This window comes from Choloepus didactylus, chromosome 2 (genome assembly GCF_015220235.1).
Source record: "Choloepus didactylus isolate mChoDid1 chromosome 2, mChoDid1.pri, whole genome shotgun sequence".
In the NCBI taxonomy this organism is placed as follows: domain Eukaryota; kingdom Metazoa; phylum Chordata; class Mammalia; order Pilosa; family Megalonychidae; genus Choloepus; species Choloepus didactylus.
The window spans coordinates 32,493,622-32,511,486 of record NC_051308.1 but is presented as its reverse complement, the minus strand read 5'-3'; the positions used below and the strand labels follow the sequence as shown (position 1 = coordinate 32,511,486).

The 17,865-nt window shown below is 33.3% G+C and overlaps 1 protein-coding gene across 11 annotated transcripts in view; it reads right to left on the bottom strand.

The window, feature by feature from the left end:
• CDC42BPA (CDC42 binding protein kinase alpha) overlaps nucleotides 1-17,865 on the bottom strand; it is a 449,333-nt gene that overhangs the window by 276,792 nt on the left and 154,676 nt on the right. For all 11 annotated transcript variants that reach the window (XM_037822691.1, XM_037822669.1, XM_037822670.1 and 8 more), the window contains exons 3-4: nucleotides 12,572-12,655; nucleotides 4,421-4,516 (exon numbers count right to left, since the gene is read on the bottom strand). In XM_037822691.1, coding sequence (XP_037678619.1) covers nucleotides 4,421-4,516; nucleotides 12,572-12,655 — 180 coding nt within the window. The remainder of the gene's footprint in view (nucleotides 1-4,420; nucleotides 4,517-12,571; nucleotides 12,656-17,865) is intronic.

The window sequence follows — 17,865 nt, the reverse complement described above, 5'->3', positions numbered from 1 at the left end:
AAACACTCAGGAACTGGAGAACAAGGCACCTGAAAGCCTACACACAAAAGAACAGATAGAGAAAAGAATGGAAAAATACGAGCATCGTCTCTGGGAATTTAAAGACAAAACGAAATGCAAGAATGTATGTGTCATGTGCGTTCAAGAAGGAGAAGAGAAGGGGAAAGGGGCAGAAGAAATAACAGAGGAAATAATTAATGAAAATTTCCCATCTCTTATGAAAGACATAAAATTACGGATCCAAGAAGTGCAGTGTACCCCAAACAGAATAGATCTGAATAGGCCTACGCCAAGACACTTAATAATCAGATTATCAAACATCAAAGATAAAGAGAGAATCCTGAAAGCAGCAAGAGAGAAACGATCTATTACATACAAAGGAAGCTTGATAAGACTGTGTGGATTTCTCAATAGAAACCATGGAGGCAAGAGGGAAGTGTGCTGATATATTTAAGATACTGAAAGAGAAAAACCACCAACCAAGAATCCTACATCCGGCAAAACTATCCTTCAGATATGAGAGAAAGCTTAAAATATTCTCTGACAGACAATGACAGAGTTTGTGAACAAGAAACCTGCTCTACAAGAAGCACTAAAGGAAGCACTGCAGACAGAAAGGAAAAGACAGGCGTGAGAGGTTTGGAAAACAATTTTGGGAGATGGTAGCACAGCAATATAAGTACACTGAACAAAGATGACTGTGAATATGGTTGAAAGAGGAAGGCTGGGATCATGTGGGACACCAGAACAAAAGATGAACGATAAAGACTGGGACTGTGTAACTCACGGAAACCTAGGGTGCTCAATGATTGTAATAAAAGGTACAAATATGTTTTTACATGAGGTAGAACAAATGAATGTCAACATTGCAAGGTGTTAAAAATAGGGTGGGATTGGGGGAAAAATACAATCAATGCAAACTAGAGGCTAGAATTAACAGAAACATTGTATTATGCTTCCTTTAATGTAACAAAAGCAATATACTAAAGCTAAATGCATATGGGGGGAGTGGGGAATAGGGGAAGGGTATGGGACTCCAGGTATTGATGATGTTGTCTGACTCTTTATTCTACTTTAGGTTAATGCTATCTTTCCTTTTGTCACCTTCTAGCTATCAAGTTTTTTGTTTGTTTGTTTTTCTCTCTTTCTCTTGTCTTTTTCTTTTGCCTCTCTACCTTCTTTGACTCTTCCTCCTTCTTTGTGGAAGAATGTCCTTATACAGAGAGGGGCAATGGTGCTCAATACATAAATACATGACTATACAGGGAAGCAACGATTGTTTACTTAGGATGGAATGTATAGTGTTTGAACAAAACCATCTTAAAAGAAACTGGTTGATAAAGAAACCTTGAGGGCACTGTATTGAGTGAAATAAGACAGACACATAAAGGTAAATATTGCAGGGTCTCACTGATATGAACTAATTATAATATGTAAACTCATAGACATGAAATATAAGTTACCAGGATATAGAATGAGGCTAAAGAATGGGGAGCAGTTGCTTATTATGAGCAGAATGTTCAACTAGGGTAAACTTGAATATTTGGAAATGGACAGGAGTGACAGTAGCATGTAATGAGAATAACTAACAGTGCTAAAAGGTGTGTGAAGGTGGTGGAAAGGGTAAGCTCAGAGTCACGCATGTCACCAGAAGGAAAGTTGGAGGTTAAAAGATGGGAATATAATAAAACAGGGAATAATGTGGTAGACAATGTCCGTGATTAACTATACAAATATTAGAAATCTCTCTCATGAACTAGAACAAACGTATGTCACTGTAACTAGAGGTTAATATAACAGAGAGGCATATAGGGAAAACATATATACCTATTGCAAACTATATACTACAGTTAGTAGTATTTTAACATTCTTTCATCAACAGTAACAAATGTACTATACAAAAACTATGAATCAATAATGGAGGGGGCGGCGTGGTTAGTGGTATGGGAGGATGTGAGTTTCCTTTTTTTGCCTTTGTTTCTTTTCTGGAGTAGTGAAAATGCTCTAAAAATTGAAAAAAAAATAATTGTGATTATGGATGCACAGCTATATGGTGGTGCCATGGGCAACTCACTGTACACTTTGGATCTTTGGATAGTTGTATGGTATCTGAACAATCTCAATTAAAAAAAAATTAAAAAAAAAAGAAGGAATGAGGTCATGAAACATATGACAACAAGGATGAACCTTGAAGACATAATGCTGAGTGAATAAGCCAGGCACAAAAAGAGATACTGTATGTTAACACTAATGTGAACTCTGTGAAAACTGTAAAATGAATGTTTCATATTGTAGAATGTATGGGACCTAGTAATAGACAGCAAATAGTGAAGGGGGAACAATAATCTAATAAGAACAGTTAAGGTACGGAGTGTAATCTTAATGTTATAGGAATGCTCAGGAATGAGTATGGTTTGTTAATTTTGGGGGATATGATAGGAACATGATGGAAGCAATGTAGCTAATTTAGGTTATTTGTTTTTCTTATTCCTTTGTTCGGTTATATTTTGTTAATTTTTTGGGGGTATGGTAGGAACACGTTGGAAGCAATGTAGTTATTTTAGGTTATTTGTTTTTCTTATTCCTTTGTTTTGGTTTTGTTTGAAATGCTGCTTTTTTATTGTCTGTTTTTTAATTTTTTGATAAGTTTAAAAAAAGGAAGTCAGTGAAAGCAGTTTTTCACTCAGTTTTCAAAACTGAGCAACATACTGCTTTTTCAGACTTCTAGGTGAGTGTTCTGCAGGAAGTGAGATTTCAGCCCAGGAAAATAGCATAGAAGTCAATGAAAGCAGTTTTTTTATTAAGTTTTCAAAACTGAGCAACATTCTGCTTTCATAGACAGCTAGGTGAGTGTTCTGCATAAAAAAAATAATAAAAGAAAAGAAAATGGAATATTAAATAATATTTGATTAACATAAAAATAGAACAGGGGAACTTTTAGAATGGAAAATGGAAAATTACTGATACATTCAAAAACATGGATAAATCTCAGACATTATGATGAGCAAAAGAAGCCCAATATAGACACATACTATCTGATGACAATTATATAAAATTCTAGAAAGGAAAATTATCAGGGGAGGAGGTTAAGATCAACCACAAAAAAGGCCCATGGGAACTTTCTGGGGAAACTGAAGCATTCTATATAAATAATACCTAAATAAAATCATTAAAAGAAAAATCCCTCAAATGGACTCCCATTGAAATTAATATGAAATTTGAACTTCTCAGTATGGTTTACACTCTTGAGGCCCCATCTTAAATGATTCTTCTCTTTTCTCTATACTTTACTTAACACTCAACTTATTCTTTGTTCCTCAAAAAAAAAAAAAAAAAATGCAAGCCATTTTTTGGTATCTTTATACCAGCTATTCCCCCATTTTGAACTCTTTCCCTCAGATCTTTAAACAGCTCCTTCTTGTCCTTTGGGTCATCTTGAAAGGCCACACCTCACTTGTATACACTATTAAATATACAGCTCTGGCCCTAGTCACCTTCTACTCCATGATCCTGTTGTATTTTCTTCATAAAATTTATAACTTGAAAATATTATTTACTTGATTTTAGACATATTGTCCTGTTTCCCTCACCAGAATATAAGAAAAGAAACCCTTTGTGTGTTTTGTCCACTATTTTATCTCAAGTACCTGGAGAACAGTGCCTGCACAAAGCATATGTCCAATAAATATTATCAAATGAATGAATTATTCATTTTTGTATCCCAGTGCTAAGATGTAGTTTCTGGCACAGAGCAGAAACTTGATGCATGTTTGACAAACAGCAATGCCGGAAAATCTTGAAAAACCAGGGAGTCAAAAAATGAAGAGCTTAGAATAGCAGGCCAAGGAGCTATAAACTGAATTGTAGTAGATGCCATCTTATTTTCTTATTCACTTGTTTATCTCTTTATTCTTAGTTATTTTCCATTGGCAATGGGTGCTTTTAATATTTTGATTTTCCTCCAAGCTCTTTCCCAGACTCTCTTGTCAAATGGTTCATGATCTTAATACCAAATTAGATATACCTAGGTTTTAAAAGTGGCTATACTTAAAGTAGCACATGGCCACTTTGGAAAATATGTAAGATGCTAAATAGCAACAGAGTACTACAAACAAAATATATTGGGAAAACCATAAAAAGAAAATGTCCAGGGCACATTCTACAGAAATTAACTGGGAGGAATTAAATCTGTTTGAAAGGTTCTAACTTGCTTATTAAAAATTAGCATTAAAAATCCCAGTGGAAAGTATCAAATTAACTAGGAAAAACATCACATATCAAATAAACAATTTTTACTCTGTGAAACATAGTGGTTTTCTATGTAATATCTCCATTCAAATAATGTGTAAAAAGAAAATAATGCTGAAGTCTGCCGGGCAAAATTAATTAGGATATAGATAAACATATAAATGATTCTTACTAAGTTGTTGTCATCCTGGAAAGCATAGTGTAAAGTTGTAATCCATTTATTGTCTCCATTCACTAATACATCCCTTTCTTCACGAAAACATGCTGTCTGAAAAAAAAAGAGAATTTAGATAGAGAATACTTTATGTAAAACTAGGAAATATGTTGTACAAACAATTGTTTGATATGTTTATTATACTATTTCTGTTCTGCAAAAGGAATATACCCCAAGTTATATGACTTTTCAACAACTAAATCAAGTTTCAAAGCACCCTCGGAAACTAGACAGTAAAAAATAGTACATTTAAAAATATTTTATATTTAAAATACTGTTATAGTTCAAAAATAAAAAAACTATGTAAGACAGTTTAAAAAGCAACCATGGAGCAACTTGTCATCCATATTTACTTCTGATCCTTCTTATTTTTAAAGAAGTAAGAAAGAACTTGCAGTCTTCTTACACTTAACTCATTCTCCTCCCTTTCTCGCCAGAAATAATCAATAATCTGAAATTCGTGTCTATCTTTCCTAACATATGTTTTCATCATATATATGTGCCCATAAACAATAACATAGTTTTGTGTTTTAAAAATTTACATGAATGGCTTAAGTTAATTTCTCATTTTGCAACATGATTACTTTTTACTCAAAATCATGTTTTGGGTATTCATCCACATATAATGACAGTTTCCCTTTTAACTGCTATGGTGATCCATTGTTTGAATGCACCAGAATTTATTGACAGAATTCCCTAATGATGGAAATGTAGGTTATATCCAATTTTGTGTTATTATAACGTCTTAATGAATATATATATATGTACAAATAAACAAGAGTTTCTCTGGGATATATTCTTAGAAGCAGAAATGCTGAATAAAATGCATTTTCAATTTTACCAGACATACCGAATTTTCTTTCCAAAGCATTATTCCTATCGCTATCGAGGTGTCCCCTACCTATGTATGAAAACTTTCTCCTTTCCTCCACACCTTCAACTGCACTTGGCATTATTAGACTTCTACATATTTGCCAATATAATGGGTATGAAATGATATCTCCTTGTTCTTTTAATTAACATATTCCTAGTTTACATATACAGAAGAACGTCTTTATATATGCTTATTGGACATCCGAGTTTTCTTTGAATTATTTACTTCCTTTGCTGATTTTCTCTAGTGGATTATCTTTTTTACTGATTTGTAAGTGTTTTAATTTATTCTAGCAATATATTTCCATTAATCCTGGAAAACCTTAGAAATGTGTAGTTAAAAAAACCATTTTAAATAATATATTATCTTTAATTTTTTTATTAAAAAAGCCACTATTTCAGAAATTTCAAAAAGATCTTAAATGTAAAGGGGAAAGTAAAAGTCTTCCTGAGTCATGCCCCCATACCTTCACTGTCACTGTCTAGAGGTTACCACCATCAACTCTTTATTGAGTATCTTCTCAGAATTTTTTGTGTGTAAACATATGCATACATAAACACATACACGTTATATATTCATGTGGTATCCCACCTCACCCCCGCCCCCACTCTCGCTCGCTCTCTCTAAATATTTTACACAATTGAGATCACAGTCCTCTATTATTATTTCCCACAAGGTAAATTCAATAGCCACAACACACAAAACATCCAAATAACCCTAACTTTTTACCGTGTATTTCCATAAATTTTATCTGACCAAAGAGAATTTCCAAAGCCATGTGCATTAAATAGCATCAGCATACACAAAAAAAATTAAAAACTATTAAAGCTTAAACCAAATCAAAGGGCAATTTTACCTGTCAATTAGCTTATTAAAATTTAGGGGGAAAATACAACCACTTGACATACTCACTACTAAGTACCATTTTATAAATTAATTGACCTGAGGTTATGGTTTCCCACTAACATTTTAGATGCTTCAGAATCCTCAAAATCCATCTACACGAATTACTCTTTATAGCCTTTTTCTACCAAAGCCAGGTGTTCATGGCTTCCATTTTCTTCCATATAAATAGTCTAAAATGTTATTCCACAGGAAGAATGATTTTAGTAACATTGAAAAACAAGACAATTGACTGTAATACAAAAGTCAATCTATTCTATGTTTACCACTATGACATGGTTAGAAGTAAAATGAACAGAAATAACATTTATCAAAAGGTTACTATAAACCAGGCACTGTAGTAGACATTTTACATAAATTATTTTATTTAATCCTCACAGCAATCCTGAAAATAAGAAAACTGAAACTCTGAAATGTTAAGTAACACATCCAAGGTTACATTAAATGGCACAGACTGAAAGTCAGATATGCTGACTCTGGAGCTTTCTGTCTTAAGCATTATGCTGATCTACAGAACTCACTCTCCTTAATTCTGTACTGCTCCTGTAAAAAGGATTACTCCAAGACAGGATAGAACACCAAGGCACATTTTTCATCAAATTCAAATGTGACAACATATCTCTGTAAAAGAGATCATTTCAATTTCTCAAATAAAATAATTTCTCATTTGTTCAGCACTTTTTCTGAAGGGCAAAATCTTAAAATATTACACAAATATATTTAAGCCATTTTGTTTGTTAATGTCTCCTTTAATTTACCATGAAAATAAACATAGTTTTAAGATTTATTCCGCCTCATCATCACTGGCACAGTAGACATAGCATTTCATAAGCGTGAGTGAAGCTATATATTGGTAAGATAAGTATCCCAAGAATAAAAGGAGAATAAAAATACACTTATTTTAGGTGAGGCTATCCTAATTGATTTTGGAAGCTGTAAAGATAATCCCATAGTTTGATGATTATGAAACATCTACGCTGAAAGAATGTTTTTAGATTAGCATATATAATATTCATATAATGCTTCAGAGAAGTATGGACTTGTCCCAAAACCATAAAGGTTTGAAGCCATTAGAGAGAAAATTAGGCTTTTACAAACTAAGAATAAAGGACTGAGAGAAAAACCAGTTGAAAGCGTTCTTAATTTTACACTGGTTTGCCCACAGATATAATTTAGACATCAAATGTGTCCTGAACCTGCACTATTATGAGGTATTATGATACTGATATGAGGATGCAAAAATTAGCAAACTGCATCTCTCTCTGCTTTGAAGGCATTCATACAATAAATATACATCTGGAAACAAGTTACACTTTTTAAAGTAAAGAGCACAGAACAAAGTGGTCTGACTTTGAATCACAGTCTTATCACTTATTACTTGTACGACCTTGGATAAGTTACTTAACATCTCTGTGCCTAAATTTCCCCATCTATAAAATGGAGGTGGATCTTCTGTACTTCATAGAGCAGTTGTGAAAATTAAATGAGTAAATTCAAATAATGCTAGCAGATAGTAAACAGTAAGTTAGCTATTGTCATTGCTCATGATTCTGGTTCTATTCCCCAGAAATCAATTAATGGCATCTTTTAAAACCTGTTAGCTGGCTCCAATTAAACAATTTTCTCAACAATGGTACTACTAACATTCAGAGCCAAATAATTTTGTGTTGGGGGGGGTAGCTGTCCTCTGCATTGTAGGATGTTTAGCAGCATCACTGGCCTCTACTCATTAGACATCAATAGCACTAACGCCCACCCCTGCCCCAGTTGTGACAACCAAAATATCTGCAAACATTGCCAAATGATGGGGGAGGGGCAGCCAACAACATCTCCTCCAGATGAGAACCACTGCTCTGCATATCATCAGTCAACAGAATGATTTCAGATCTGAATAGTGGCACTGACAATGGCTGGAGCTTTTGTTCCACTCGAAGTGCTTTTTAAAAAAAGCCCTCCACCAAACACGCTGCATAACACATTACAGAGAAACTCAAATCATTACTTGTGATCCCATGTTTTAGAAAATGGTAACCTTATATCTTTAGTTTTTTATTAAAGATTGGCAAAAGAATGTATTGGCAATACAGACCTTTAGCTCTGTATTTATTAAGGATTTATAAAGGAAAATATTGTAAGCAAGTCTTTCTACTATAATGTGATGTACGTGTTTTTTAAAAACCTCACATACTGTAAAATCAAACACTAAAAATTATGGAACATATGGAAAAACCAGTGTCGGACAGACCATTCAAAAATTGTGCAATCTTGTAACAGAATATTAACCAAGAACAGTAATAGCAATCATAATAAAAATACCAGCACTGTTAAAAAGATATGTTAAATTCCAAACAAATATATAAATACAGTATGTTTAACCTTGAATAAAAGATGAAGATATAGTACTGTGTAAGAAAAGAATGAGACTACTAAATTACAAAGACAAATGTGCTGAATGAGGAGAACCAAGCAATATGTACTTCCACTCAGAGTACGCAAACACTTTTAACAAAAGCCCAGAATATGGGTTGAATAGGAACCCTTCAGAATTCTATTCCTCTGGCGAGTGCTGAATTCTACTGTGATAGTGTACTTTGTGTCCTGTTGCTGTTGCTTGATAACAATAAAACATTAATGCTGGGAAAATCTGTCTATGAACCAGCATAACATCCTTGTATACTGACATGTTTCATGTTTCTTCTATATTCCCCTTATGTTAGGTGCTAACCAGGATTATAGACACACACATCCTAGCAGAACTGATTCTTCTGGCAATGTAGTTCTGTCAAGCAGAATACAGAAATAGCAACTCAGGAATTTAAGTTAAAATGTTTATAAATACTTCATCTTTAAGAAGTACTGAGCATTTAGTACATTTCTTTGAAATGATGAATTTGCTCATTAGTGCTAATGATAAAAATAAGTAAATTCTAAACTGTTTAAGGCAAGAGAGGCTGTGAAAGCACCTACCTCTTTTCAGAGACTGACTTTTTCTAACTATGACAGCTATCCGAAATTTTATAGACATCCAAAATCTAATAAACATCCATTATTTCATCTGATTGATAATTCCAATCTAAATAAAGCTACAAAGTCATTTTGTCAACAGACCAATTAAACTTTAAGTAGGTTCTAATCTATGCTAAACTGTTTGGTAAAAAAAAAAATAAAAAAAAACAAATATAAATAAACCACTTATTATAAAAATTTCAAACACACACAAGAGTACAGAGAAAAGTATAACCCTCCCTCCAATGTACCCATCACTCAGTATCAACAATTATCTTATCGACCAATCTTGCTTCAGCTATACCCTCTCAATCTCTCTCTCTCTCTCTCTCTCACACACACACACAGGATGTTTTTTTGAAGCAAATACCAGATACCAGATATCATATGATTTTACCTGAAAATACTGTAAATACATAAATTATTTCAATTAATGCCTCAAATACTGAATCTAGATGTAAAGTGTGGTCTACTTTTGCTTGAATATGTTACACTATTTGCTGGTTGTCACAAATGGGGGGGGGGGTGCTACTGACATCTAGTGAGTAGAGACCAGGGAAGCTGCAAAACATCCTACAAAGTACAGAATAGCCCCTACAACCAATAATTATCCAGCCCCAAATGTAAACAGTACTATCATTGAAAAACCTAGTTCAGGATTTTTAAGTGTACTTAAGATGGAGGAATAGAGAATAGCATCTAGTTCATCTTGTCTCAGAAACAGAATACACTTTACGATTCATTACGATACTATTTGATTTTAAATTCTTCCTTGTTTCATCTTAAACTCTGCCACCACTTCCAGTCAGTAATGAAAACTAATGCAGTTATTTTTCTTTTTCACAATTCTTCCCCAACATGTCCAACTTCATAGAATATAAGCATGAACTTCAACTCAATAAAAAAATATTTTAATTCTCGAAGCATTAAACTATTTCTGTGAAACAATAAGAACACAATTATTTAATATTTTGTAATAACAAGAATTGTTGCTCTACCTGCTGGGAATGTTATCAGCCCCTTCAGGGTTTGCCTCAGCTGCAGAAAACCTCAGCTGCAGAAAGCCTCCTTATATAAGATCTTGTCCTTCCAGAGGCAACCCACATCCAATGACTGACTGAGGCAGGTATATAGAGGGCCAGTCATTTTGGACCAATGCAGAACCATGAAGGACCATTTCTGCTCCAGAATTCCTTGTAGGATCAACTGAGGCTGTTAGGATAGCTTGACTTCTCCTTGACAAATCTGTTTCCCTCTCCTGGCTTCCACAGGTATTGTTCTCAAAAGAATTCCCTGATATATATTCTGCACACAAAACTCAATTTCAGAATTTACTACCTGGTAAATCCAACCAGTAATAGCAAGGCAATGCAATCTTTGGGAAATTCAAGAATAAAGATTCAGTTTATTTATTTATTGTAATAGGCACAAGCATATATGCCAGAGGGTGACATAAAAATTTCCAGATGCTTTTTAAAACAGGGTATTTTTACATAGTAATTACATTTGTAATTACTATGGTCAAGAAGAACTGGACTTGGGAAGGGGTGATCAAAGAGTATTTTTTTTAATAAAGAACTTTTTATTCTGGGTTATTTCAAATAAACACAAAGTACACAGAAGAGGATAATGAACTTCCATATACATATCAGCTAGCGTCAACTCATGGTCAATCTTGGTTCAGATATACCCCATACTCTACTATTTAGAGGCAATCCCTGCTGGTGTATGTTTTATGTATAAACAGTTCAGTGTGTATCTCTAACTGATAAGGACTGTTTTAGCTAACCACTATGCCATTATCACACCTAAAATTTTATAATAATTTCTTTTTCCTCTTTTTTATTACAGAAGTTGTAGGTTTAAAGAAAAATCATGCAGAAAATACAGAATTCCCATATACCACCCCCAACCCATCCCTCCCCCACAGTGTTTCCTATTATTAATACTTTACATTAGTGTGGTACCTTTGCTACAATCGATAAAAGTATATTGTTATAATTTTATTATTAACTACAGTTCATAGTTTACCATAAGGTTCACTGTGTTGTTCAGTCCTATGGTTTTGTTGTTGTTTTTTATTTTTAAAAGTTTTGAATTTTAATGTATCAAATAGTCATTTGGTGTTCAAATTTCCTATAGTATCATAACAGCCATAAGTATTTTATTATGATTCTATGGCTTTTTTTTTTTAATTTTTTAACTAGAGAAGTTGTATGTTTATGGTCAAAGAGTATTTTAACGTTATCTATAATGTACCAGTATTTGTTTTACAAAGAATGTATTTGGATTTCACTTGCGTAGTTTTGTTGTGTAGACACAGCAAAAAAAAGAGTGATGTTATTAATTCTGGGTGTCAGAATATAAGTGACTATTAGTTTCTTTTTTATGTTTTGTTATATTTTCAAATTTCCCAGAAGAAAGAAATAATGGAGTATTTTATTTCCTTATCACCATATCTATCATTAATGGAACCCTTTTCATTTTGCCCTATATGATTATTATTCTTCAGGTTGCTACAAGTACATATTTTTTAAAAAATATTTCTAAGAGCAAATTTCTCTTTTGGATCCTAACCAACCTCCAGAACTATTATTGAGCCTGCTGACCAGTACAACCCACCCTCCTACCTGTTAAAATATTGAAATACTTCCACATCAATAAATTCTGCTTCCTGAGTACCCTGCTCCATCCAGGTACTATGATCCACCACAGCAGGTGACCTCCAGAGCCACATCCCAAATCTATGTGTAACATCAGTTCTGACTAAATCTTACCAGCTGTTAAATATTTTTAACATGACTCCAGTCAACATTTCCCTGAAGTCTAGCACCAACATACAATTCTGATGATTGTTGCACTATCAGATTTTTACTACAACTTCTTAATAATATAAAACAAAATGTAAAGTACCTGCATAATTAGCAATAAGGAGAATTCTGAAAGGGCATATCCAAAATCCTCTCTGAATTTTTTTTGAATCAGAATACAGATACATAAGCTATATACCAAATTGAAAAGTATCTGTTAAAAAATTCTCCTCTGTAAAAGACATTGATTACCACGCATCCTTTTAACATAGCTACAAGCCCCATATTCCAAGTGTTTCCATCTGGTTTTCAGCCAATATTAAATCAGCATCATGAGTTATAATTTGTATCATACTTAAAGTTGTGATTTATTGAATTTTCTCTTATGCCTTAAAAATGCCATCATAGATAAAAGATTACTAAATGAAATCTAAGGAGATATCGACTTTAAATAATTTTATATTTCTCTAAAAATATTTCTAAAATATTAAATATTCAAATATATAAAACACTTACCTCAGCTCTTTTTAGCATTTCCCATTTATTCAATATTTTCATGGCAAATACTTTATCTGCATTTTTTAGCTTTACTACAGCAACCTAGAAAAGATAAAGAAAATATAACTTTAAAATATGACTTTTTTTCAGTCATCCATTTTCCTTTTTCCTCTCTGTAAAAAAAATAACAATTATCAATAATTACAACACAATTCAAATTCTAAGGTCTTAAATTAAATAACGGTTTCAGGCAAAAAAAAAAGTTACATTAGTGAACATGTGCCAAACAACTATTTGTGAACATTTTATAAGTTGGTGATTATATATTAAATCTTCCTTTCCAAGGTTTCTGCCCTGGAATTTAAACTCAGCATCTACTATTACTAAGAAATGGACCAAATGTACAATATGAAAGAACTAGAGCTTATTAAATAATGTACACTAAATTGCAACATGATGCTATAGGGAATGTCAGACACCAAGAGAAACATGTTCCACAGGGATCAAATGATATGAAATGAACTGAAAATGATCCCATTTTAAATACCACATATTCTTACACACTAATACCATAACCCTGCACCCCACTCCACCCCACATGCACACCTAGAGAATAATTAAGACTAGTAGTTTTACAAACTTTGGATTTATTATGGATCCCTTTCCAACAAAAATGGAATACATTTCTATTATTTTTATTTAAGTTACAGATCAAAAAACTGTCAAATAGAAGTAATAAGCCCCTATTCTTACCATCAATAAATTGACTACATTTGTTTCTATTTCTCAGCTTCTGTTTTACTGATCTCTAAGGTTCTTTCAGTTCACAGATAATGCTATAAGACTGAACTATAAGGCTGAACTATAGAAGAGGGAGGGAAAGATTCAATGAAAATGTTTCCCCTTATTGGGAGGCAGGGAAGATGAAGGGAAGACAGATAATGCCCTAATATGCAGAAAGAGAGAAGGAAGTACACACAGCAAATCTTCAAACAGTTCAAAGGGATATTTTCGAGGACAGAGAACAAGCTTAAACTCAAGTGCCAAAATTACAAAAGAAAAAAATCTTAACAGTAGCATACCAAGGGCATTTAATAAATTTATATTAGCATCAGAATGCAATAAAAATATTATGATCATATAATAAAAGCCAGTGGATAATACTATATATATTAGGACATTTCTTGGTAATTGTGAAAATGGTTATAATAGACTGATCACAATTTCATCAATTACAAGTTAAAATGGTAGGAAGGAATAGGAAACAACTTAAAACTGGAATCACTTTAGTCTTTATTCATACCTGGTCATATTAGGAGAAAGGTGGACTCAAGCTTAAAGACAAGGTACTGTAACAAAGAGCAAGAAAAAACTTGAAACATTGTTTCACTAAGTCTCTGAAAGGCTGCAAACACAAATTAAGATATTCTGTAGACACTAAAATCAAACATTGCACAAATTAGAGTGTGAATAGACAGGAGGACACGAGCACCTAAGCTACGTAAGCTACATTTAGGACAGAGAAGAGACATAGAAAGATAACACTTAACCCCTCCCTTATTTTGGTTTTGGTTAAGAATGGCTAAAGGATCCAAATACTCAGTTAAAGAAGCAGTAACAGTTGTAAGAGTGCTAGTAATAGTTCCCACCAAACATACTGAGTGTATACTAAATGCCAGGTACTATCCTAGGAGTTTTAAACAGGTACACAGTACCTTATCTCCAATTCTAAAAGCCAAAAGGTTTTCCTAACTCATTTGGCAGCATGTACTAACATTAGGCTCTTTATAGTCTTTTTTTTAAAATCTCCTTTAGTATAAAGACAAATATGCTTCACTGCAAAAACACTGATGTGTTTGCTTATGGGGTGCTGCTCCAAATTCCAGGAGGGGTGCTATGAAAAACAGCACATATACACTAAATTACCTTTCTAAAATTAAAAAGCTATTGGACCAGAACAACCTCTGGATTATAGAGCTGTGCAGTAGGAATAATGATGGTGATGTCTAGCATTTATTGAACACTCAAACACTTAGCTAGCATACTTAAGGAGGGGATCATAGCATGGATTCTGCAGCCAGACTACCGGGGTTTGAATTCTGGCTCTGTTCTTACTTGTACAACTCTGATAAAATAATTTAACCTCTCAGTGCTTTAGTTTTCCCATCAAAATAACGGGGCTAATAACAGTACTTACCTTATATAATTGTGGTAAAGAGTACAACTATAAAGTGCTTACAATTAGGTCTGGCACTTACTATTCAGTAAATGTAAGCTATTATTATTATGTGTCAGGCACTGCACTAAGCACATTATAGTCCAATCTCTCAAATGTCATTGAGCTACCACTAATATGTGACATTCCAATTTCTTCAATTGCTTTAACTACAAAAATATAAAACTTTGATCTCTTCAAATTCTTATTATAATTAAATACTCATCACATAAATATACATAGGAATATAGACAGACATTCCCTCAGCTAAAAATGTCTATCTACAAATACAAGCTAAGCAACAATATTCACCATAGTATGGTTTCTAATAGTAAAACATTGGGAATAACTTAAATATTCTAAAAAGTGAATCTGGCTAAATACAATATATCACAGAACAACAGAAAATTATCCATCACCTTGAAAAAAATTGTGCAAGAAGACTATTTAAGGAGAAAAAGTTCACAATATAAATGAGACAAAGAAGTTACTGAAGTTTGTACACTCTGATTATTTTTCTAGATATACACATAAAATACATGGGTACATACATAGACAGATATATGTGTGTCTGTGTGTGTATGCCACATGTGTATTGAGAATAGACACCAAAATTAGAAAAAAGGTATTTCTAGGTGATATGCTTTCTATTTGTTTTTCTACCTTTTCTGTAAGGAATATGTAATATTCGAAGCATGGAATGGACTACTGTGGGTTACCACACCTCACCCTACTCTTTAAATAACCACTAATTACTGAGGTATTACAGTATGATTGATAAAGCCTAAGTGAGACCCAATCTACACATCTGTGTGATCATCAGTAATGCCATGCTGCTGAGTGGGTGAAAAACATTCTCAAACCTATCTTCTAACTTCACGAGCTACCTAAAAACTTTTCTGGAATGAGGTGGTATATGGTGAAATAAAACAGTTCAGGAAATATTCTTGAATAAAACTGATAGCTCAAAGAGAAAAGAATATGAAACTGATGAAGTAATAAAATAAGATAAAATTGATCATGGTTTTGTTTAACGTTACAAATCATTTTCATGTTCATTTCAGTAGACGAAAACTAAAGAAAAAGAGGATACTCCTAGAACTCTAACTTCAGGTCTTATATTTTTAGCGATGTCTTTAAAAACTTCAAAAAGCAGTAGGATGTTTAAAAAATTGCAAACACTAAGAAACAATCAGTATATAACCTGGACACAAGGGGATTCTTAAACACAATTTAAATATCATCATTTGCAGCTACAACTCCTAAGTTAAGAATGATCACCCTATATTAACCAGATTTCAATATCCAATAAACAGTTACCATGTAGTGCTACAAATCCAGTCTATACATGGTCTATCTAGCATTTACCACACTTCCTCTGTTTCATCTCATTCCAAGCTACATCGTATTTTGCCTGGACTATGCTACCTGAGCTCTCTGCTACTACCCTTATCCCAAAATCTATTCTTAACACTGCAGCCACAGCGATCCTGTTAAAATGTAGCTCAGATCATGACCCTCCTCCGTCCAAACCTTCCATTGGTTTCCCATCTCTCTCCAAGTAAAAGTCAAAGTTCTTACTATAACCTGTAAGTCCAACATATTCTGGCCTTCCGGCCCTCCAACTTCCTTAACTGTCTCCCCCTATCTCACTCTCGTATAGTGCTACCAGTCACTCTGCTCAATCCCACACCTCAGGACCTTTGAACTTTTTGTCCCCATAAAGCCATTTGGCTTGCTCCCTCTCTCACTGAAATGTCTCCCTGCCCCTTGACACTTTCTATCCCATTTCTTTGTCCCATTTTCTCCTTAGCACTTATTATTATTTAACAAACTATGTATTCTATTTATATATTTTGTTTGCCTCACTCACTATACTATAAACCCTAAGACAACAAGGATTTTTTTTTCCTGATTTGTTAACCAGCATATGCCCAAGGCTTGGGAATCAATAGGTATTCAAAAAAACATTTGTTGAATAAATGATGAGTGATTTGTAATTTCTATGGGTGAAAATATATAGAAAATTGTAAGGCATCAAAATTCTCAGATACAAGTATACTACTAAACTGATAATGAAACTCAAATACAATAAGGCATTATGATAAGAGATACAACTGACTATTTTATGATTTATTAAGTGTGCATCAGGTTATTTCCACTCATGCTGCTATCTTAACAATATGTAAAGCTTTTGAAATCTCTACTTCACAACTTAGCCCTTATTATCTTTTATCTGTTCACTGTTTATTGCTTCATTATTTGTCTCCTTTTTTGGTCTCTCCTCTGTATCTACCATAAATTTTTATTAATAATAACAAAAAACAGCTCTTATTTATAGAAAGTATACTCTGCGTCTACCTGGCAGTGGTCTAAGCACTTTACATACACTATTTAATTCTTACATCAATATAAAGTAGGCCTTATTGTCACTGCTTAATAAATGAGTAAACTAAGGCTTAGGGGAGTTAAGTAACTTAATAGTAGTCACAGAATTATAATGAATATAACCAAGGTATGAACCCAGGCTGTATGACTACAGGGCTAGTGTTCTTTACTACTATAACTGCTGAACAGTTAGCTGTATAGGTCCCAAAGGGTTCCCATTCATCATGCCTATAATTTTGAAACCTACCGATACGTTAATGGTGACAACTGTTGATATATTTGTAAATCATGGTACTTATGCTTTCAAAAACTGTTGTTATGAATTTGTGTTTAAAATATTACAAGTGAAAAAAAAATGCTAAGTCTTTTAAAGAAACTAAAAACACTACAGAGAGTTTCCTAAACAGCTAGAGGTATCCACTCTGTGAAGACACAAATTATATATACAGCAGCGATTGTCAAAATATTTAAAATCTGGTACAGCATGGGCATAATTAGAATGGACACTGGCTACATAAAAATACATTATGCCCATACCAATGCACCCCTAAGGATTGAAGGCTAGTCCTGCATATGCAAAGGACATCAAAGGTCAATCATGCAGTATAAACTTCAAGAGATTTAAAGAAGAACGAATGGATAGTTTTCCTTTTAGACCATAGGACTAGATTATGCAGACACATAAGGGCCTAGTTATAGAAATTAGAGG